The sequence below is a fragment of the Phasianus colchicus genome, chromosome 1 (assembly GCF_987193195.1).
Source record: "Phasianus colchicus chromosome 1, bPhaCol1.hap1.1, whole genome shotgun sequence".
Taxonomy (NCBI): domain Eukaryota; kingdom Metazoa; phylum Chordata; class Aves; order Galliformes; family Phasianidae; genus Phasianus; species Phasianus colchicus.
In genome coordinates, this window is record NC_143436.1 from 52,802,859 (window position 1) to 52,825,184 (window position 22,326).

A 22,326-nucleotide genomic window follows, 5' to 3' on the forward strand; every position below is an offset into this window, starting at 1 on the left:
ACCTCCTCTTGGTCAATTTGTCACCTCCATTTCCTTGCTACTGAGCACTGAGGCACCTACTTTTCTCCCTGCATTTTTGCACATTTGTCTCCCTTCCCTTCCCTTCCCTTCCCTTCCCTTCCCTTCCCTTCCCTTCCCTTCCCTTCCCTTCCCTTCCCTTCCCTTCCCTTCCCTTCCCTTCCCTTCCCTTCCCTTCCCTTCCCTTCCCTTCCCTTCCCTTCCCTTCCCTTCCCTTCCCTTCCCTTCCCTTCCCTTCCCTTCCCTTCCCTTCCCTTCCCTTCCCTTCCCTTCCCTTCCCTTCCCTTCCCTTCCCTTCCCTTCCCTTCCCTTCCCTTCCCTCCTGAACAGAAATGGAAGAGGCTTTATTCTCTTTTGGGAAGGAAGAGGGAATCCTGTTGTCCCAGATAAGCTTTGAGGAAATTTTGGCACAGTAGAGCAACATGAAAACTGTGTGAGGTGGAGAACAGCCTTCCCAGAAATCAGAAGACCAATTTGTTTACTGTTTTTTAAAAATAAATTTCATGTACTATTTGAATTGGTTTTTGTTTTTTGTTGTTTTTTTTTTTTTGCCTTGAGGAATGCTGATATGCCAAGAACTGCACAACGCAAACATCATGGAAATTCTCATGAGCTTTTAACATGTCCTTAATTTTTAGAGATAAGGAGCAAATCTGACCCAACGCAGCGAAGTTCTGGCTTTTTTCAGTGTACATAAAAACAAGCATTCCGGAAATGTAAAAGGTCTATGTGGGTCATGCTCTTGTTCCCAGGGTGGTTTTTAATGGGTGCTTCAGCCTATGTGTGCACACAGCACCCACGTGCACACTCCGGAGCGGTCACCGTGTGAGGCTGTGCCAGGATAAAGGTTGCGGCGTAATTCTTAGAATAAGGCACAACTTTGTTTGGTTTGGTGTCCTGTGTAGCGCAGCCTGCTCTAAGCGGGTCACTGCAAAGTGAGAGGGCTTCCTTTGCAGCTTGCAGAACTCAGGCAGCCAGCGTGTGAGGCACTACAGCCATCTGCTGGGAGAAATTAGCAAGCAGCCTTGTGAGTTTTATTTTTTGTTTTTTGTTTCCCATGGAATCATTGGACTATAGAATCATTAAGGGTGGAGAAGACCGCTAAGATCACCCAGTCCAACCATCAGCCCATCCCCACCATGCCCACTAACCATGTCCTTCAGTGCCACATGCACACAGTTCTGGAACAACCCTAGGGATGCAACTCCACCACTTAGGAGGGTTTTCCAAGCTCCCACCCAGTTTGACACCAGGAGATGGCACAGGGACAGCTGTGGATACCACAGAGCCCTTTCAGAGCAACTGTTTCTTGCATGTCTTTGAGTGATTTATGGTTTGAGATGCGCATTTGGGTCTGGTCACAAGGCAGAAGGGGGATGGGGAGGAGGTAGCTCACTCTCTTGCTATTTTGGGATGGGCTGGAGCCACCTCCCCAGGAACCAGCACCTGCCTTGACTCACAGCACCCTCAGCCCCATGCCATGCCTCCTCTCAGCACCACTATGCCCGCAGTTGGAGAGCAAATGTGGCCACATGGCTGCATTCCTCTTCTCCCTTCCCCACGCCGGCACAGAGAACACACGTGTTCCTTCAGCGGAGGTTCAAGAGTTTGCGCCTTTAATGTGCAATAAAAAAGGCAACTGTCCCACGTTCAACAGGAAATCCCATGAGCAGGAGCCCCAGGCTCGGCACCCATCTCCCCAGCTGCCATACAGGATCAGGCACTGTGTGTGGTTTGCTCAGAAGGGGTTTCTCCCCCAAGTGCAAGTCGCTCCTGGCTGCTGTAGGGCAGCTTTGCCGTTGCGAGATGACTGATGTCTCGCTTCCCCTCTTGCTCTTAACAGCTTGAACAAGCTCTCCCAGCAACAGCATGCTCCCACCAGTGTAAAAGTGCCTATGAGGGCCTCCTGCTTTAGGGAACACAGCTCTCTGCCACAGCACACAGGGAGTCAACAGCTGTTAGCTGGATCTGAGGCTAAGAGATCCTCCCTGGTTCACAGCGGGATGTGGTGGAAGGCATCAGTGAAAGCAAGATGGAGGCAGGGTTTTATTGGGGAAAGAAGGAAGGAAAGGATAGTAATAGGGGAATTAAATTAACTGCGAAGAGTTTGCTGAAGGCACATCCTAACCCACAGCAGACAGCCCCTTCAGCCTGCAGGCTGTGTACCACTTGCAGCTCAAGGCTTGCGTGCTGCCAGGGGCTTTGGTAACTTGGCTGGCATGCAAAGAAAACAAGGGCTGTGGGTAGGATTCCAGATAAACTGATGGGTAGGAAAGGAAGAGAAGGGGTTGTGAGTGAGGTGCTGCATACCACAAGCACTTGTGCAAGAAAAACTAGAGCAATAGGGCTCCACTGCCATTAGTGTTTTTCCTCTGCCATCTGTAACGTCTCGTACCACCTTTGCTCTCCAGGCTAACAGCAGCAGGCAGAGGGCTGGAAGCCCACTCTAGAGAGGGAGCTAGGAAAGAGGCAGGCAGGCATGATTTCAGCAGCAGGCTGCAGGCTCTCCTCTTTCTTGGGCAAGATCTCTGAATGACTCACTGGAGAGGAGGATGGGGAGTTTCTGCTTTACCCACACCATACCAAAAAAAACTGCCCACTGAACTCCCATGTTCTCTAGCAGCTTTGAAAACCCTCTTCACAAGCCCATTGTGTGACACAGAATGTCCCTGAACACAACAATGATAATCTGAAATCTGAAAGCAGCTTTAAAATAAAAACAACTCAAAAAGAAAACAGGAAGAGAGTGGAGGAAGGGGATAGAGTCCTTCCTCTGCTGGCCCCTGGTTGGAGGCTAGCAAAACAGCACACACAGCCTCTTGCTCCACAGCACACCAGTTGGTCGTGTTCACAAGGCAAACATAGCATCATCTTCTTTTGCTTGCTTCTGATGACGGCTGGCAGCAGCAGGGGAGACGGACATCCCTGCTGAAGAGCTGGACAAAGTGGGCAGTCTGTCTGCAACTTTTGCTCGTTCTTCCAGAAACTTGTCAAACTCTGGGGCAAAAGCAGAGTGGAGCATTAACAAGGAAGGGGGTTTGTGGACAAACCAAAGTGCTGCCAGCTGGAAAAGCTGTTTGCTGTTGACTCTTACCTTCACTGGTTACACCTTTTCCATCCTCTGACTCTCCCTGGAGAAGGAGAAAGGCATAATTAGAAGCTTTTTATACTGATACAGTAGCCCAGATCCTGTGTCCTCAGCTTTTCCTGACCTGGTCCTTCTAAGCAGCCTGTGCTGCACACGCAGCAGTGCCAGTGCTGTTGTACACTGCCCAAGATCCAACCTCACAGGCAACTCTGACAGCACTACTGCTTACAGCTAAGCAGCCCTTCACTTACCACGTCAGTAGACAGCCACTTTTCTATGTCTTCCATGAAATTTGCCTGGGGAACTGGCACCTGGGACAGAGGAAAGAAAGGCTGAGAGAATGTTCTTGAAACCCACTCTGCAAAAGGAAAGCCCAACCCAAAATCTAACCCTCTTGCCCCATCACTCGGTCAGTTCAAGCCCTTCAAAATCCCACCTTTGCCATTGCAAAGCTCTCCCAGCTGCCAATGGTTCACCTCCTTCCTCTGCCCCATCCACACCCAGGCATGCATAATTTCTGGGATACATGACATTAAAAGCATCTGGGGTTTGGCAATTGACGTTGGGATATTAGCACAAGATGAGGCTTTGGTAAGGACCCACAAGGTGGAAGTTGGCTGCTTGTGTGAGAAAGCCAGTGAACAGGAGATGTGCTTTATCCACACCACCTCCCTTCCACAAAGCAGTGACAGTCTGATGTCAAAGTCTGTGTTGCTTAAGATAACAAATGTTTGATGCCATACAGAGGGAGAAGGGCCAAGAATTGATTCCCTGGTAGGATCATGGAGCAAGACAGTATTTGACGTCACACCAAACTACAGACACAAATCAATCAAAGATGAAGTCCTCTACAATTAAATCGTAGTTAAAATTAAAGTAAGAAGAAGACTTAGCACAGAAGACTTTACATCTCTGGCCAATTTAAGAAGCAGAGACACCTTTTTAATGGACAGACATATCCCTGACAGAAACCAAGACCAATTCAAACCCCCAGATCCTTTTCTCCAGTCATGAGCTTCTGAACAAAGCTAAGCAGCTAGAAGCTTCACAAGCAGAAGCACCAGAGGGTACGTGTAGGAACTTATTTCTTAGTCTCCTCATATGAATAACACTCTCACCCTCAGAAAATGGCAAGATCAAGAGAAAAAGCAACCCTTTCTCACCAAGGATAGGCAGACTTCCCCAAACCAGGTAGCAAGTTCAGACAGTTATCCCAGTGGGCAGATATATGAGTGGGGATGGAAGAGGATGTGTAAAATTAGGGAAGTTTCAAAGTGAAGTGGCTTTGTCTCTACCCAGAGAGGAACTCTGGGTAGTGCATTCAAGCTGACAGGAGAGCTTGTGGGGAAACTTCCTATAGCAGACATTAGTCTAGGCAGTGCCCATTTTAGGAAGAAAGGCTAGCAAACTAGACACTGTCAAAACCTCAGCATGCCTAAGGGGATGCAAATGCAGGAATTCCTGCTGCCAAAATACCTAATTTGAAAGCTTGAACACTTTATCTGCAGGAGAAGGCCTCCAATGTGATAAAAGCCAGAATATGTTCTTTTCCAAATGTGGCAGCTCATGCTAGGCAGGAGAAGATGCAAAGGGAATGAACAGCTGCAGCCTTCCCTATACCACTGTTTCATGCCTTTGACCCAGATATCCACCCTCTTACAGGCCAGTCTTTGTACTTCACATGCTCTTTTGGCCTCAGAACTTCTGGGATTTTTCCCTACTCACATGTTTGAGAAAGGACTGACACTGCCTACTTCCTTCTCTACCCTGGTCTCCATAACTGGCCCAGACCAGGGTTGCTCCATTTCAGTTTGCAGTCTCTCCTGATGCCTGCAGTGCATCCACACGTGCTGTGCCATTGCCACCTGCAACCCAGCAGCCCCAGCCTCCTTTCTCCCTACTGATGCTCCACCATCTCACCATTCCTTGCCGTATCATCCAGTTAGTCAGCTGGGCTCCATCACTGGAGGCATTAGACTCCTCCTGGTCGAGAGAGAGTCTGCACTGAAAGCTATTGTTGCAGAAGGTCAGGGAAAAGGGAGGCGGTGGGTTTAGGTTAGTGGAAAGTGCACACTGGTTACTGGTGGCCCACTTCTCTGACTGCAGAGAGAAGGCAAATGGACTTGGAAAGCTACTGAAGTGTAATAAACCATATTTCCAAGTGGTTATTTCCTGCAGATGTAAGAAGGCCGTCCAGTGTCTGTCTGAGTCAAATTCAGACTTGTCACATTTCTCCACTTCTGGGTTGTAAATAATGAGGTATAGAGTCCAGATAGTAAATGCAGGTTGGTAGAGCCTAGGAGTTATTATCAGTCATGTTAAATGCTTGATTTTTTTTTTTCCAAAAAGGCAGCAAGTTTACTGTGTTGGTGAGCAAGGAGGATACTCCCACTCGTGGTCACACATTAAAGGCTCTGTAGGCACTTACCGCTCCTGTGTTCTGCTGCCGGGCGTCCAGGGCACCAGCAAGTCCTTTGGTGGCTTGGGGATCTTCGTACTTTACCCTGAAAGCATGAAGTTAGATAACACACAGATTGATATAATGTCTGTGAGTGAAGATTGGGAAGTTCTAAATATATACTTAGGGCTGCTGACTGCACAACTTTTCATCTCTCACCATTCTCCTCCCAAGAGTTTCTAGAAAGGTGTACAAAACTCCTACTAAAGAAGAATGCAACCCACCATAAAACAGACTAATCTACTCACTGCAATATCACTATGGATACCAGAGGACAGCTCTGGCACTCAACAAGGGGATGACAAGGCATCACCTAAAAACAACTGTCCAGCAGACTAAAACTCAGTCTTACAGCGCTAGGTGCATCTAACATAACACTGATCTTTCCTGGGCTTGACTACAGAAGAGAGATAACTAACAGACTGTACAGTAGATCACAGTTGCTATAGAATGGATTTGAGCAACAAAGCTCCTGTATTACTCATGTATCTTCACAGCAGAAACACATCTCAAAATCCTATCTCTAACCAGCACCACTGCCACTGATGGTGGCAGAGACTCACAGGCTTATACCATGTAGGATGTTAAGCTGGATGATCAGAAAAGCCTGGTGTTGCTTCAGAGTCTCCAAACGTCCCATTACAGCAAGCTCTTTCTACACACAGAAAAGTCCCACCCGGCATCTCCTTTATCCCATTTCTGTGTCCCCTCCAGGCTGCTACCACACATGCTAATGCCATGCTTCACCATCTGATCCACGCAGACTGGGGAAAACAATCCATCCATGCTAGGAGAACGAAGCCTCTCCCAGAAGCTCTCCTCAGGTTTCCCCTCCAGCCAGGCCCCTTCTTGCAGCTGTAGCAGATCATCATGTGGAGCTGTTTTTGTTGGGGGCTGAGGGCTTGGGCCACCGTTGATCAAACTTCTCAAAAAAGTGCTCATCAGTGAAGGGGCCGCTGTGGATAATGGCATCAAGGATGAAGTACAGCACCACTATCATGCCACTGATGAGGAAGAACGGCAGGAAAGGCTTGAGGTGTTTCAAGCACTGCTTCGCTGAGACACCCATGAAGCATCAGGAATCAGGAACAGACCTTAGCTGCCTTGCTTGTGTCTCCTGCCAGCACATCCTGCCTGGGAGCAGCGGAGAAGTGGGTCTGTTCAGGGAGAGGGAGATACTGAGAGCAGAGGGTGCTGAGTGAAATGGGAAACCTGAGCCAGTGAGAATAGAGACTACCTGGCAGAGCAGCAAGTGAAAGCAGATGGAGGGCAATGAGGAATAAATAGAAGACGCCTCATTACCGCAAAGATCATAAGCCCTCAGTCCGTTAAGGATTGCGCCACATTGGAGAGGATATGATTCCACCCCTGCCCAACTGTTCCTCAGCCTCTAGCACTGAGCACATACCAGCAGCTTGGGTTTCAGAGAGGCTGTTGGCACCAGTGTTTCTGTCCCATCCTGAGGCATCACACCCTGTGGTGTGTTGGGAGTACCCTCCATGCAGCCTGAGGGACTCTGCACATGGGTTCTCAGCCCTGACTAAAGTGGTTCAGAGCTGCAAATGTTGGCAGCCATGTTCAGGCTGAGCCTAAAACAGCCATGTGTGTTCAATCACTGCTTCCCAACAGCCTAATGTTCTCACTAATGTAGCCCATTAGTGGTGCCCTTCATGAAGGGTGGTGTGGACTGGAGACAGTACAGAGGACAGTTAATTGAGGCAGGAGAAGAATCCCTTCCTAGCAAGGCCTGCCAGGGCAATCAGTGACCAGGAATAAATTGTGTGCTTTCCATGGGTTACTAGATGCAGACTGAGGCAAGAGAGTGAAAGGAGACATCTTTATGAGATGTTAACTTGCCACTGTCCAGCTGCAGAGGAAGGCACTCCAGTGGATGGAGATCAGGAGCACAGGTCTCTGAGGGCTGGAGGCAGCCATAAGCCTATGGACTCTATTGTTTGGTAACCTATGAAGAACACTGTGTGATTCTGATAAGTGAAACAGAGTATGATTGTCAAGTCTGTCAAGTCAAAAGAATCCTGTCAGCACAGCTGTTGTTGACTCTTCCCAGTTGAAGGATTCAGAAAATTTACTCTTTGAAGAAGAGAAGAGACCTCTTCAGTGTAGACAGTGTGTAGATAGTACTATGAGATCCAACTCTTACTGCTTTACATCAGGAGGTCTCAACCACATTACAGAGGAGGAAAAACCAGTCCCACTTAACAAGAGGGAAGCTGAGGCCTAGATCAGTGCCCTGCCTTGCAAACCACAATGGATTGTGCACTTCCTGCACTGCAGCTGAATATTCTGTCCATCAGACTCCATTGATATTCAGTGATAACCAAGTTCAGTATCAGCCCAGTCAGTGCACAGAGGAACTCATTTCAGAGAGATTTCAGAGATAGACAAGAAAACTGAGCCAGTCCCATTCTGCACCTTTATCTCTGACGCTGAGCCTTGCCACCACGTAAAGCACTGCAATGTCCATTGGTGAGGGATGTGTATGCAGAGACCACTTTCTTTTCCATTTGACCAGGAGAACACTGAGAAGGGGGGACGATGACAGCAAGGGAGAATGCCTGGGACTGTAGAAGACATCCTACAAACACTGTGTGTGGGAAGAGTGCATTTCTGTTTCACCCTACTGCCTCCCACCAGTTGGGATCACAACTCCAATTCCCTTGCAACCTCCCCACTTGGAAGAAGGCAAGCACAGAGGGGCAGCTACACTCACTCTCTGCGTTGCTCAGCCAGCGAGCTGCCACGTGTCACAGCAAACATGTCAAACTCTTCCTCCAGCTTGCCAGAGGTGTCGAGGGAGTGCAGCCCTGCACTCACGCTCCTTGAGCCCAGGGCTATGGGAGAGAAAAGAGAGTGAGCAAGCAGTATGGAGACATGAATGGAAGGCCATGGGCTTGGAGGTGCTAAGTGGAAGGCTAACATTCAAACAGGTGAAACTGCTCCAGGCCCACTAATCGATTCTGCCCCTCAGAAGCAGCACAGTGTATCAGTGTCATGGGTGATGTGACAGAATCGGTTTCTTCTCCTACTCAGCAGATATTTTTAGCTTAGTCTCTGGCAGCAGCAGCAGCAGCAATTTACTGCACTGATTCTGAAGGGCAGATGTTCCCAATCATTTAACATAGGGAATTGCTCCATAACCCATGGAAGAAGATAACCTGTGTTATCCACTGGAGTGGAATTTTCAGGAATTAAGTATCACCTGAAAAACTCTGACCTGAAAAATATTTTCACTGGCTTTTTTGTAAATACAATATTTTTAGTTTTCTTCAACTGCATCCAAGTTGTACTGAGCATGCTCACAGTCAGTGAGAGCTTCAGGCATGACTTTGTAGACTCTTGGTATGTCCTGAACACCCCTCAGGATCTCTCAAGCTTGACAGCCTGTCAAGATCTGGGTCCTTAGCCCAAAATGCTCATAGCTGCCTTTGCAGTACAGCTCAGTGGCTTTTCTTTTCCCAGACCTTTGATCGTCAGCCTGACACCACATGGCAAGAGAAACAACTGCTCTGTTGCTAGGGATAGGAGGGAGTGCAACTTTCTCCTCTTCCCTGCTGGAAAGCCCAGTTCTTAGCCACAACCTAGCACTGAGGTCCTTCCATAAGAAGGTCCACCTCTTGCACAATCTGAGGTGTTAATATTGAGACGTGTTTGCATCTCTAGGCATGCACAGGTTTCTTCATTAGTTTATTAGTTGACAATATACTCAATTTGTCTAGGTTACTTTATGAATATGGCTAAATTGGTAACTGAAGTGCATTACAGGTTTCTTACAACAGGACAGGAGAAAGACTGAGGAGAATACTGCATGGCAGCTTACTCATTCCAGCCAGCTGAGAGGAGAGGTTGTTGGTGACTTCAGGTTGTCTCACTGCAGACGGAGTACTGGGTCTCAGATCAATCAAGTTATTCTCTGCCTCACTTGGTGCCTTTGGAGAAGAAAAACGGAAGATGCTGAAGAGTTTGTGAGGTTTGGACACTTTGACTCCCCAGTTCCAGCTTATTAACACTGAAAAGGGAAGCCCTACAGTACCCATTGAAAGATATCAACTGGGGAGCCTGTCCTTGGGAGAAGTGGGACAATGATGAGAGAACTGGCTGGGAATAGGGCAGAATACATCGTGGTACCTAGGCCCCAGCTCTGCAGGGATGTCAGTAGGTTAGGTGCTGGCTCAGACAACAGGCCAGTAATGATACAAGGAGGCTCTTTTGAGAAATGTTCATGCTCAAAACCTAGAACCACATCTATTAGTCTGTCCTTATTCTTTGGGTGAGGGGAAGGGGCCTACTGCTAGGAAAGACTAGCAATGGGAAATGGAGCATCCTACACACTGATGAGGTCTGTTGTGTCTGGGCTGGGAGAGAAAAGCCTATAGCTTGCAAATGGGGCAGTCTGAATCTCTTTTTGGCTCAGCAAGACATCACAGGTTGCGCAGGATGCAAACTAAGCCATACAAAAGGCACTAGCTTTGAATTACCTTAACAGGCTGTCCTGTCCGAACACGCTCGAACCTGCAAGGAAGATGACAGGATGTAACAGGATGCATTTCAGTAGTGTGTACTAATTCACCCTCAGCCCAAGAGATTTCTCAGTAAGGCTTGGCACAGCCTGCCCCTTCCTACATACTAGGAAAGGGAGACCATGTTCAGGGCCCAATTTCTCCCCTACACAGAAGACACCAGAAAAGGGCCCTCAGAGTTGATGTCTCCAAAGATATGTCTCCAAAGATGTGACATAAGAAAGCTTCTTGTGACACTTCAAAGCTACTTCTAATCAAAATGGTTCAAACCTAGCTCTCCTAGACAGAGGAGACCAAATTCTCTTCACCCTAGTAGAAGAGAAGAGTTTGGTGAAATGGAGGACAAAAATAGGTGATGATTCTACCTAGGCAAGTCCTTTCTATGTCTGTCTGCCTCAGAGCTAGAAAGCCAGCTCTTTTCATGCAATCCCTTTCTTCTTCTGGGTTATGTTTATATTCTATCAGCAACAAATGCAGTGATTGGAGGAGTATGGATAAGTCAGCAAGATCTGAGGACTGGCTCTTCTTTCTAAGATGGGTAATACAGGCTGACACACCTTGAGCATTACATTCATGGGCAGATCAAAAGCTGGGATAGACTACCAAAGGGCAGTCAACTCTTGTGGAAGAGCAGAGCAGGGAGGAGAGAGATACCTTTCATGGCGTAGAAACACGTTGTTGAGGTTGTCATTGATGAGGAGTAGCTCCTCAGTGAGCTGCTCATGCTGGACACGGGGAATCAGCTCTAGCACACGCTGCTGCATGGCTCTGCATGTCCGATTCAGCTCCTGCTCATAGCAAGAAAAGTTACCACAAAGGTCAGGCTCAGGCTGAGCACTTGCAGATTTGGAAGTCTGAATGCAACAGACTCCAGAGCCGACTGGAGTCTATCAGCAAGTATAGAGGAGGAAAAGAAGGAAGTTGGTATAAGACGTAAACCAAATCTGGGATTTATAGTTACTAGTTTTCTCTGTCCTTGCAATAATTGCATGCCACTTGCTTAACATATTATTCAGGAATAAAGGCCCTCAGAGATTACAGGTCTTCGTGTGAGATGATTCCAGCCTCAACAGGGCAAATTCCCTTGGCCACTGAAACTCCACAACCCCCACGTCTCACTTATCCCATCGCTCCCTGAGAAGCCCCACATTGAACTGTTCCAGTGCAATTGTTCCCCATGCCTGGCATGTATAATGTCTCAGTTCATCAACTCATTGCTAAATTGAGCTTCATGTGCCAGCCCTCTGTCCCACCAGTAACTGCCTTGTGTTCCTTACTTGCAGCAGCTCCAAGTCAGAAATCTCAGCTTGGGATGGCACCAGCTCTGTCAGCATCTCTGACATGACCTTCACATTCCCATTCACCACTTCCAGCTCACTGCGTAGCTTCTTGATCTGCAGAAGGGAGTGAAAGTGAGTGCTTATCCTGTGAAGGCCAGGGGATAGCTGAGGTAGCTGTGAAGGGCAGCGCACAGTGTAGATGCATTCACAAAGCTGAAGGGAAAAGTCACTGGAGAACTCATTTGTCACTGCTCAGTTTGGTTCCCGGGAGCTCTCAGCAAAAGGAAGCCTTATTACTTACCATCAAATTCACTCGCTGGTAAAAGATGCCAGGCTCTCACTGGGGACCTTTGCCACTATACCTAACCTTGATTTTTAATAACCAGCAAAGGCTGCTGTTATGATTCAATCTCACCCCAGCTAGCAGCTCCTCTGTGGCAGCCACTCACATGATTTCATTTCAGAGGCAGCAGAAGATTGGAAAAAATGGATTCCCATTCAGAAGGTGAGTCTGGGGTAAGAGTGCAGTTGAAGCTTTTTCTTTCTGGTTTCAGAGGCTATTAACAAGCTCCTTAAGAGCAGTTTCTAGCCTCTGTTCTGCAAGGGGATGCAACCTACTAGCAGCTGGAGAACTGATGCTGAACTTGGTGTCTTAAGTCAGGGTGAGGAAGGAGAAAAGAGGATGAAGAAACAACTGAGAAAGCCCTGGTCTCTGCAAGCTGCATAGCCAGTTAGGATTGATTCGTATGGAGTCATTTGTGAGGCAAGATAAAGATGGTACAGAGGCATCTACAGAGCAAAATTCTGCTCCACTGCACTACAAAGACCTTGCTCAAAGCCTGTAGGTCTCAGTTCCTCACTTCCTTATAGCCTGGAGATCCTCCCAGTAGCTGCAAGCAGCGGTCTTAGGGAAGCGTAACCGCTTTGTGTTTGTGGTATCCCAGTTTATCACTATGACCATGATGGAGAAAATCCCTGAAGAATGATGCTTTCGAACAGCTCCTTAAGGACCTAGGCTGGGGAAGGAGAAGGACAGCAATCCCAGAACAGTGTCTGTGAAACAGATCCCAAGTAAAGGGACAGCCAGCAGCAGCAGAGGGTATGTGTCCAACTCACCTGCTCTTGTGTGGGTGTGATGGGCGCACTGCTGGAAGTGTCTTTCCCAGAGGGCAGGGTGACAGGGTGGAGGATGGACTCCATCTGCTGAGGGGAGTTGACCGCAGGTGGGTTCTGTCCAGACTGGGAGTTGGAGCTATACACAGACTATGGACAGAGGTGGGAACAGCAGCACAGATGTTAGCCGCTCACAGCTGACAGGATAATACAGTTATGAAAGAAACGTTAATGTCAAGTCCCCATCTGCTTTCAGTAAGTCTTCCAACTTCTCTGCCTCACCTCCTTCAAAGCTGTTACCCTATAGCTGTAAGTCACTTTGCCCACCATGGTCTTGCAGAGACCCTCCTGCAGCTTCTCATTCCCCACTTCCTCTAACTGCAATCCAGAGCTACGGTAGCACCCTCACAGCTCCAGAAAAGCAGCAGTAAACCTCCCTTCTCCTCAGAAACGCTTCCATACCCTCCGTGGTGTGTGGATGGGTGACAGCATGTCCAGATCAGTCATGGGAAACTCCAAGCCTTTCCTTCTAAGGTCTTCATAGACAGCAACAACACCAGTTAAGTCCGGTGAGCTGCGGAAAGCATCCGCCCAAGACTAGGGAGAAGGAAATAATCATCATTTACATAATTTACAGTACACTAATATACAAATACCTAAAGACAGTCGGTCCCTTCAATGGTGCAGATGCTCATTCTTTTTGGCTCACCTGGATGAGGGTCAGCACCTTGTCGTGTACTATGGCAGGTGGGTTATTCTTCGGCAGGATTGTTCTCACCAGGACGCTTTCTACAAAGTCCTGGCTGGCTACAAGGACATGGAAGCGATGGCCACAGTTTTTGACGCATGTCTCCAAGACCTTTGAAGGCAAAGAAGCATTAGCTACAGTCTTCTCTGCCTGCATGTATTAGCCTTGTTATCTTTGGGTGCCCATGTTTTTGTACTCGGGGACTCAGCTTTACAGCAAGAATCACTGAACTAAGAAAGAATAGTGACCACTCACCGTCAAAGCCAGCATAACTTCATGGAAATTCTTATTCCCTACAATTCTCTTCTTTATGGCTCGGAAGGCATCTTTGGGCCTGCAGGAAAAAGCAAATGGAGAAAGATCATCAGAAAGGTGAGACCCACCTAGGCAGAAGCAAAGCAAAACAGCCACTGACATCCAGAGTCTTGAACTCAATAGGTGGTCTTTCCCATCACATTTTCAGTGCATCTTGAAGCAGTGACTGATAAAGCAGTTTTTGCCCTTAGTTCTGTAAGAGGAGCTAGGTCCTGCTGCTGAGCGTTGGTGCTGAAACTGGAGGCTTCTGTGCTGATGTTTGCAACAATCCAAGGTGTACAGACAAAATAGAGAGTAAAAGCAACACCAAAAATGTACTGTTTGGGGTAAAGCAAAATCCCATGACAGTGGCAATGCAGATCACAAAAAGCTTGGCATAGGACAGAAGAGAAGCAATCCTTGAATGTTTAGAAAGAAACTGTTAAACTTTTCCCTGGAGAAAAGGAGGCTAACAGAAGTTTGGGAGATGCAGTGGCAAAATCTTGCATATATGGTAGCATAGCAGGACAACTGTGGTCTTGTGAGAGGGCACAAAAGCACTAACGTGCTCCAGTAGAGCAGGGAAAGAAAGGCTGGGCTGGTAGAGCAGCAGCACTGGAAGATAAGAATGAGATGGAGGCACCAAGATGGAGGCACCAAGAGGAAGCACCTGGGGGCCCATGGGGCAGTAATGCAATAGATGGGCATTAGCAGGAGAGTAGGAGAGACAGCTATGCTAGCAGCAGCCCAGAAATGAAACACAAAGTGGTAACAGCTTGGGACTGAGAACTGTTGGCAAAGACAGGCAGATTTGTACCACGGGGAGAGCAGGGAAGGTGTGACAGATCTGTAAGAAAAGACGTTTGACTTTGTTTCCATACAACTGTGAAGTTTCAAACTGAGCTTGCTATCTATCAGCCTCCCTGTGAGGTGGGACAGCAGGAGTGAAACCTACGTTTTTCATTCCATGTATCACCTTCTTTTTTACATGCTGTTCTTGACATCTCCACTGTGAGATGGAGCAGACCCCCTAGGATTCATTGGCAAATCCCCAGCTCCAGAGTTAACATGTTTGGCAGGTTTCTAACATCCCTCCTCAGGGGGGAATGCCCACATTTGTGCATGTCAGAGTAACTGTATATGAAAATATCTGAGAACATAACCCCAGCAGGACTTGCCTGAGATTTTTCTCTCTCCTCAGTCATTGGCCTGAAGACTTTTACATTCCCAGTGGAGAGAGAGGGATAAGGAAGAGGAATAAATCAAAGTGAAAGAATTGCAAATGTGTCTTTGGGAGATGGGAGGCAGCCTGGCTTGAATCAAGATTTCTCTGGGGACCCTGTAGGCCTGTTTGAATGGCTCTTTGTGCTCATGAAGATCACAGGGAAGCATCTAACAGATGCTCTGACAGCTCTGCTCTGTCTCTAGATGTCCCAGCAGAGTCTCATCTAGGGGACCGTTGGGCAGACCAGCTTATTACCTCCACCACTGCATGCTGCCATTGCAGCATAGGGATATTGTTACAGGAAGCGTGCTGGGACCTGCTGCTGAATGAGAACCTTTGCCAGCTCCCTTACCCTTCTTCAGTCTCATTAATGATGTCACAGATCTCCATGTTGAGAGACCAGTCCTCGCCCCGCAAGGATCCATCAGTAGCTCTCTCTGGAAAACAGAAACCAAGACAGAATAAAGCTAAGAGATGCCCTGGCACTCACATGGGCTGCTCTTCAGCTGTGACCCTGGATTCCACCATAACATTTAACAACATGAATCAAGCTGCAAAGCCTGAGCCACCAAGTGCTTCCCACTAGGTGTCACCACCACAAAGCACATTTCTGGCTGGTGTTGGGATGGGCAGTTGCACAGCTTTGCCCCCATCACGCGTGCTGCAAACTCACAAACACACACTGCATGATCTCTGGTGTCCTACACACAAAGGGAGAGGGCCTCAGTAGAAAACAAATGACTTCAGCTGCACAACTGAAGAAAAGGGGGATTATTTGCTTTGTTGCTGCAGGGCCAGCAAAGGAAACCATGAGTTTGGCCTGCTCATACTGATATGTATCTAATGCCATCAGCGTTGCTTTTATTTGCATCAAATTAAGAAAACAAATGAATTAGCCCCCCAGTTTTTACAGGTCCAATAAAAACAAATAAGCAAGCAAAACCTAAAAAAACAGGTCTTGTTTAACATTTGCATCTCTTGCCTGAATTTCTGGCCTCTGGGGAGTATTGACAGACAAGGACTGCGGGCTGAAGTGATGTTCCAGCTTTGATTGTGTCCCCTTTAATTACGAATTCCTCAGTCAGCCTTGATGTTATTCAAGGCAGAGATTTGGGCAACACACAACTATTAGTGAGATCACCAGTGCCTCCACCCTGTAATCAGCTGCGTCTCACCCCAACCACACTGGCTGAGTGATGCCTTTAGGGTCACCACCAGTGGGTGGGGGAAACAACTGCTGGTGGGTAGGCAGAACCAGGCACTCTCCAGACCACGGGGAAATGCAGAGATACAGCAGATGGCAAATAGTGCAAGAGATCCTTCTTTCCAAGCTTTCCCATCCTATAAGATGCCTGATTTAGTAGTGGAGCAAAGCAAATAAAACTAGCCAGACCAGTTCAGCACCTATCAGGTGCTCTTCAGGAGAACTGGGACCCAGCTTCCTTATAGGGACCAGCTTACTTAGACACTTACTTAGAGGAGTGCCTGCTTTTTCAGAACTGCTGTCACTGCATAATCTGGAGCTGGCCCTTGCTGTTGTGGGTCCTCTGCCCTTCAGAGGGAGCCTCCTCTGCAACCCAAATAGCTAATGATCCCTCTGTGGGACTAAAATGAAATGCCTGCTCATGCAAGTGATAATGATAGGGGCCATAACATTGGAAAAATGTTTCTAACTCGTGCCTGAGTAAGTAGATCCTTCATGTTTTGGGATGCCCTGTTTTAAGGATCAGTCAGCGAGCTACTCACAGCACTCTGCAATACACCCTCTCTTGTACACGTCCCTCCCACAGGTTACACACCGCAGCATGAAGCTGCCTGTCCAAATATCATTGAAATCCAGCTGCCACCTTTTTTCTTGGCTGCAAAACCTACTGATGGCACTGTGATTAGGTTGATTACATTGTGGCCGCAACCTGATGGAAGAGGGCAAAGCAGGGAAGGAGAGCGGCAGAATGTTCTTAACGCTTTTCCACCTTTCCAATGATTCTCTCGAGTTCTGGGACACTACAGAACTGGCCCTGCTTGCAGATAGACTGCAGTTCAGGTTGATATGATAGATTTGGTGCACTTGGTCATGAAGCCACACTTCACTGCTGCTTTCCTGCATGATGAGGGTCACAGCCTGCTCAGGACATACCTTGGTTTATGTTCCAGCCTACCCAGAAGTTCCTCTGTACTGCTTGTTGTCTCTGGCAATGAAACCCACAAATCAATCTCTTGGGTTTTGTTCCTACCAAAAGGAAGTCCACATCCACCCTACTCAGCCCTGAAAAAAAACACTGCACATGAAAAGAAAAAAAAACAACTCGGGAATAGAGTTGAGCCTGCTGGGAAGCTCTAAGCTACAGAAGAAGCCAGGGTTTAAACAAAAACAGAACTTAAATATCAAGTCTCTGCTGTTCAAAAATCTCCCCATACCTCCTCATCTTCACTTCTGCCTTACAAATATGAACTGAGTCTGCCAGCATCCCTCTCTTGCTTCCCTGTGCTTGGCACCACTGCAACCTGCTTTCTTGTCCCCTTTTCTTCCACATGCGCTCACCCTGCCAAAGTTGGGGAGCAGGTTTATTTTCCAGAAAGGAATGCAAACAAACCATGCGCACTCCTTCACCTGGCTGGCCGGTACAGAAAGTGGGGATTCCTCAGAGGTGACGTACACTGCCTACAGTGCTGTCAACCCACAGCGGGGCAGTGATCCTGTCATTGTGACCTCCCTTAGGAGGCTGGTGGGTGAAAAGCTGCAGGAAAGCAGCAAACCTGCCGTAAATGCAATGTGAAGTTAGAAAATGTGCAGCTGGAATAGCAGAATTAGGGCATATGGAAAAAAAGGAAGGCGATCACTTTGAATCTGCCTATGAGGTTAAGGCCCAGTCTCTCTGGCCTCGGGAGGGCTGGAGCTAATGCCCTCTAAATTCTTGCTCCCAAGTACCGAGGGACTGCTCAAGTCTAATAAGATGTGTTGGAGTTTTCTCTGAAAATCCTGAACTTTACCCTTTTACTAAAGCCTGCAGAAAGAAAGGAAACTAAGTGTATTCATTAGCCACGTGAGAGATCAGAGCGGCTGGCCCTGTTTCATGAGCTGTAATTAGCACATGAGCTGTCTGCCCCTTATAAAATCTGAGCCTGAGATGCCGACAAGTCCCTAAAAACAGTGAGGACAGGAGGCAGGGCCTGGCTGCCTGCTCAGCACTGCTTGGCAGGGCTTATCAGGTAGCTTTTGATTCTGTGTGCTGGGAGCTAACCCTGGCCTGACTCAGGGCATGCCTCATGGGGAGGTTATCAGCTGGTGTATAAATGCTGCTTTCTTCAAAGCCTGATACCAAGACCATACAGTACGCAAGAGGCCCTCTGCGGGGCCACTCCAAAGCCATGTTGTCTCAGTGGCCAGACCAGCTTCCTGGGTGTGACAGCACTGGGTTTGCCTGATGCTGGTGTGCTGCCTTGCAAATTGCCCACCTCAACTCAAAATCACAGAGAGCTGTGGCATGACTCAAAACAATGCACTGAATCTTCCTTTCTGGCATCTGATGTACTTCTGATGACTGTAAGCTACTAATGCATCTGTAAGAAATTACTGTAAGATAAGAGATAATTTTGAACTCAGCATAACTGATACACTGAAATAGCATCTTGCATTGTGCCAGGTGTGAATTTCATGGCTTTGTTTCCTTCCTAGATCTTGCTTCTTCCTGTGTGGCATGAGAGGGCCCACCATTGGGCTGGCCAAGTAGCCATTCCCAGTGGTACAGTCAGCAGCGCAGCAATGTATGGGAGCCAGGGACAGGTAATACCAAACAGACTCCTGCTCCTTTTCCTCCCCTTCAAAGGCCTGAAGTATCCATAACAAGCCAGGTGGCATTCAGAAACCCTTCACCTGTGAAATGCTCTCCTTTAGCTTGTCAGAGACCAGCGCCCTGCTGCAAGTCAGGCCCTTTGCCAGACTGCCTTTGGCACTCAGTCCAGCTGGCTTTAAATTCCTTGCAAAGCATTCTCACCAATTCCAACAAGTGTTTGAGAGCACCAGCATTTTGTTACACAAGACAGCATAGGTTCAGCAGAAAGCAATCCAAACTTTCTCCCAACCTCCCTTCAATTCGTAATACCCCCTGGCCCAAATCAGCATCCTGTGGAAAGTCACCTCAAGAAGCCTCATGCTTTCACTTCTCGCAAGGAAACTTCAGTACCAGCTCAGGCAGGACTCCCCTCTTCAGCCTTGCCCTACCTTTCTTCCAAAGATACAGGGGACAGCTTGCTTTCCAGAGAAAGCTGAGATCTATCTCTAGTCCTAATTCAAGAATGGTGATGGACATGTACTTGATCTGCCACAGTGCTTTGGGTATTTGCATCTCTGAACTTATCCTTCTGCTCTTTCCTGTGAATCAGCTCAAACTCTCGGGGATCAGAGAGCTCTTCAACAATTTCACAGCACAGAAGACAAGACTGGGCCTTGCTGAGAAGCACTACGTTGCAGAAGCCCAACAGGAAAGAGAATGCTATTAACAGCAGATGGTATCTGCTTCCCACCAGCTTCTAAAGACCAACTCGCAGAGGGTTTGGGATTTAAATAGCTGTGAGGCACATTCTGTTTTATCTGCTGTTCTCCCTCAACCATGAGCAGAGGCAATCTGCCCTCTCACTTGCTCTCTCTTGCCAGCCTCAATTTTCCTGGTTATCACTCTTAACCCATATCCCAAAGATAAAAAACTCTCCTCCATCTCCGTATTACATTTTTACTTCTCTCCCTTGCCTTCTGCCCTCATTCACAGAAAAAAACTCTTTCCTTTTCAGTACTGCTATAATTACGAGCTATTCCAGACTTCAGGGTTCAGGATAGAGCACTGTTCATTTCCTCTCTATTCTCTCACTCTGCCTCGTTACTATCAGAGCATCCTTGAAAGCAGGTTTTCCACTCTGATGTTTCTTTTAGCTCCTAGGTAGAAGCCAAGTGAATTGCCCTTTCATTGGTAGAACCCAAACTACAATGCCTTAGCACTCTTCAGAAATTTCTCCATTGGTTAGAAGTACTTCGTTTTTTTAAAGGCTGCATTCATCTTACTTAGGAAAAGAGATCACAGTCCAAAGCCAGGACAAAGGGAAATTCTGTGATGAAATCTCAGGATTGGGAATAAAAAGGTGTAAACCTACTCCTCTGCAACTGATACTTTTTGTAAGAAATCACTGAGATTATCCGAGTGTGTTTCCTTCTCAGCAAAACAAGTGGGACTTGCTAGATTAACATTAATGAAGGAATTTGAGAACATCAATCTGCATCAGAGTACTTCCTTTTCATTCCATAGCCTTCATCTAAAGCTGTTTTATACTTTATAAGATGTATCAGGCATACATCACTCTACCCAAGTAATTTACAAAAATGCAATATCAGCTTTCTGCAGACAGCCCGAAGCAGCAGCACCATGCAGGTTTGGTGATCAGGTTCATGGGCTCAGTGTGCAGCTGCCACGGACCTACCAAACAACTTCAGGTAAGTCTTGTTCGTGTCTCAAATTAAAAAGGAAAGATAGCATTTATCTATGTCCCCGGGACGTTGTCAGGCAATGTTCAAAAGGAGAAAACGCTCGTATCTACAGCTGACAGCCCTTTTTGAGTCCTCCACACTTCAGTTCCTTTCTCATATACTGCAAATCCTCTACCCCTTTGGATTCCAATAACCTCAGCCAATGCCAATCATTAAGATTTTTCTGCTGTCACATATCTAGTACTATGGACTCTAAGCTCCTGTTTGACAACACTCTTGAAACACTTTCCTCCTCTCTTTGTTGTTGGTTTGTTGCTTGAAACTCCCTTCTTTAAGAGAAGTAAAGTCCAGCAAAGAAACCACCTACATCTGACTGCTCAGATAAACTGCTCAGAAGACCCAGAGGGCACAAAATACTCTGTAACACCTAAAGATGACTTCAATTTACCTGGACCCAGACACAACAATGTATCTGATACTCTCCTAGAATAATCAAAAAGGGCAGGAGACTGCATCTCCTGAGAAGCACGATGAAACACGTGATTGCCATCTGGGAAGGCATCAAATATCACGTAGAGCTGTTCTTTATTGAAAACCTTCCCTTGTTTGGGAAGGTTAAAGTCAACCTTCCCTCAGCTTGATATAGCTGCATCTCACCAATCCCACCCAATACTCGAGTTTCACATCAGTGCCCACCGTTCCTTTGGACACTGATGTGTGCATTTAAAGAAGTGCAGCAGCTTGCTCCTTTCCCACCTCACTCACAGCATGCTGTTCACCCCCGCAAGCACACTGAACCTTCAGAACAGCACAAAGATTTGCACAAGCTACTGAAAGCAAGACTGAGCAACTGCATAAACAAGAAATGGCCAAATTGCACAAGACAGAAACATCAAGCAGGAAACATCAACCACATTTCTTCAAGTGCAACCTGAAGGCATTTAGATGGTACAACATGAGAACAAAAGAATCTTTATTCCAAGTACTTTAAGAACTGCATCTCTGCTTTGAGACCAGTGTAGCTGCTCATGGCCTTATTCTTTCTCTTTGCTCCACTTTCTTGGGCTGTTTTCTTCTGTGCTCAGCAATCTGTCTTGAGCACAGGGACTAAAACGCTTAATGGCTGCAAGCCTGAAAGGTCACCAAATAGATGTCACACTGATACCACTGCTAGAGCTGGGGCTCTACCCTGTGATCAGGCCTGTGGTGCAGGGCAGAGCCAACAGGCCCCCAATCTGTGCAGGGAAGTCCAGGGCAGACAGCCACCTGCGGGGTGCTGCTGGGTGAGGATCCCACTAGACAAGTCACCGGACGGCATGTCTCGGCCAGTCCGAAGTTCCCACCCCTGGGCAGCCCCAGCTCTGTGCCAGCTGCCCCCCATGGCTCTGCCTCTTCAGGTAGTAAAAGGTCCCTTCCCGCCCAGAGCGCTGATAGACCGCTGCGGCTGGAGCTCAGCCAATCAGCAGCCCCCGCAGGGTGGGTTCCCCGCGAAGCCCCTCAAGAGGTGCAGGCGGGAATGGCCCCGAGCCAATCACGGACCTCAGCGCCGCCAGGGGGCGTGGTTCGGACCACCGCTCCTCGGCTCCTTTAAGTGAGGAAACTTCGCCTCGCCACATCAAGACCCCTCCACGGCCGGATTGGCTGGCGGGGCCGCCGACGGCGCCGCCGCGGGCTGCGCGTTCTCTATTGGTCGAAAACAGCCGTCAGTCACAGCGGAGCTCCCCTCTCATAGGCCGCATCCCACCACATCCCACCGCGTGGGCGGGCCCCGCCGCTTCTCGGAGGAAAGGGGTCCTGCGGGAGGGCGGGCGGCCGGGCACGGAGGCAGGCGCCCACGGGGGGCGCGCGGGGGAAAGGGGACGGGGGCGCGCGCGGGGACGGCGCGAGGGCGGGGGACTCACCGATACGCTGCCCCACGGGGGAGCTGAAGGGATTCCCCAGCAGAAAGTCCATCGCGCCGCGATCAGCTGACTGTGCCGCCGCCGCTCACGTGACCGCGCGCCGGGCCGGGCCGGGGCGGGCCTCGCCGTGACGACAGCGGCCTCCGCCCGGCGCCACCGCGGGGCTGAAGGACGGGGCCGGTAGTAA

The 22,326-nt window shown here is 48.3% G+C and overlaps 1 protein-coding gene across 2 annotated transcripts; it reads right to left on the reverse strand.

Annotated features, from left to right (window-relative positions):
- Positions 1-1,612: 1,612 nt before the first annotated feature.
- TOM1 (target of myb1 membrane trafficking protein) lies at positions 1,613-22,272 on the reverse strand. 2 transcript variants are annotated; one of them, XM_090143113.1, is made up of 16 exons: positions 22,140-22,272; positions 15,115-15,199; positions 13,499-13,577; positions 13,205-13,354; positions 12,958-13,092; positions 12,499-12,645; positions 11,380-11,496; positions 10,757-10,890; positions 10,061-10,094; positions 9,403-9,511; positions 8,296-8,416; positions 5,529-5,610; positions 5,027-5,086; positions 3,358-3,417; positions 3,113-3,149; positions 1,613-3,015 (listed from the first exon to the last, which is right to left on the reverse strand). In XM_090143113.1, exons 1-16 carry the CDS (start codon positions 22,189-22,191, stop codon positions 2,867-2,869), a joined length of 1,551 nt encoding a protein of 516 aa, XP_089999239.1. In that variant the 5' UTR covers positions 22,192-22,272; the 3' UTR covers positions 1,613-2,866. The 2 variants fall into 2 exon arrangements, with proteins under 2 accessions (XP_089999239.1, XP_031455933.2); XM_031600073.2 differs by lacking the exon at positions 5,027-5,086 and having other exon boundaries at positions 5,535-5,610.
- Between the last annotated feature and the right edge of the window lie 54 nt (positions 22,273-22,326).